This window comes from Papaver somniferum, chromosome 10 (genome assembly GCF_003573695.1).
Source record: "Papaver somniferum cultivar HN1 chromosome 10, ASM357369v1, whole genome shotgun sequence".
Lineage (NCBI taxonomy): Eukaryota > Viridiplantae > Streptophyta > Magnoliopsida > Ranunculales > Papaveraceae > Papaver > Papaver somniferum.
The window spans coordinates 154,003,257-154,004,590 of record NC_039367.1 but is presented as its reverse complement, the minus strand read 5'-3'; the positions used below and the strand labels follow the sequence as shown (position 1 = coordinate 154,004,590).

The 1,334-nt window shown below is 35.8% G+C and overlaps 1 protein-coding gene across 1 annotated transcript; it reads right to left on the bottom strand.

The window, feature by feature from the left end:
* Window positions 1-405: 405 nt before the first annotated feature.
* On the bottom strand, window positions 406-897 carry LOC113316586 (putative F-box protein At5g42430). Its single transcript, XM_026564749.1, has one exon. The coding sequence runs from the start codon at window positions 895-897 to the stop codon at window positions 406-408; it is 492 nt and encodes a 163-aa protein (XP_026420534.1).
* Window positions 898-1,334: the final 437 nt, after the last annotated feature.

Below are 1,334 nucleotides of genomic sequence, written 5' to 3'. Positions count from 1 at the left end.
CACCCTTATTATAACTCGAAATAAATTCATCATCAGATGGAAATTTAATCATTCGAAAATTCTCATTATGGATATCGAAAGATACCAAAGTAAGACGTTTATATTTTTCTATTTTGCCTCGTGCTTCATCTTTTTCAATTTGGTAAAAGAGAGTTCCATTACAAGAGATGGGTACGCTTCTTCCATTAGTAGATCAAAAATAATCCATTGGTCGTTGTTTTGGCCATGGGTTATTAATCTGTCTCCATGGTTTAATACTGCCTAGTGTAAAGATGTAATATTCATATTCATCCATATATTCCATGATACACATCACCTTATATTCGTTGCTCAAGGGGTCGTATCCAAATCGATATCCACAGATATATCCTCCACCCCACTTATGCTTCAAACAGGAGACAAAGATTAACTTCTCAATCCTACTTGGGTTACAAATCTGAAGTGATAAATAAGTCCATTAGAATACCCAATCATATACTGGTGATTCATATATTTGTGTTTTCCATAAACAAGCAGCTTGTGACCGTAAGTATTAAGGTGTTGTTTCTCCAAATAGTACCATCGCTTCGCTTCACAATCTTTGAAGGTAAATATGAGAATTGGCTTCTTTTTGGATTCAACCATGTAAAATTGGTTGAATTGTTGATCTTTAATGATTAAGTAAAACCATAACTTAGATGCACAACTGAATCTGATTAGAGATTTCACAGGTAATTTACAGAATATCTGTAGTAGTATGTCTTGAGGAATATCAATATTAAAAGCACTATTAAACTTCACCTTCTTCCGAAGATTATCATTAGAAGCACTAGATTTCACATTCATCTCCCTTGTGGAATTTAGTAGCGTTGATGGCATCTTTCTCCTTTCTTCTTCTTCCTTCGCGTCCGCCGCCATGAATTACTTACAATGAATAAGAGATATATCCTCGATATCCTTTGCGATTATTGATCCAAAAAAAAAACAACAACTTAGCTTACCTTACCTTACGTGGCAAAATCTTTGCCAAGGGGTACCAAACACTTTAATATGGTAGGAAACTCTTATTTTCAGTTAGAAGTAATATCGCTCGATTTCAGTCAATATCATATGGATGTCGCATCGTATCGGTAACCGATACTGACGCGTAGTACTGTATAATTGTGGTCGAACTAGGTATGCCGAGAAACGAATCCAAGTTTAAGATACGTAAAGTGTCTGGGTAGTTCGTCACACAAGCGATAATCCTAAATTTTGTTCCCTTGCCATGCACCTTATCAAGAGAAGACATCCAGAAACGCCTATGCTTGATACTCGAGAACAGAAAAAACTCTCTCGATTGTTTTTAGGGCTGT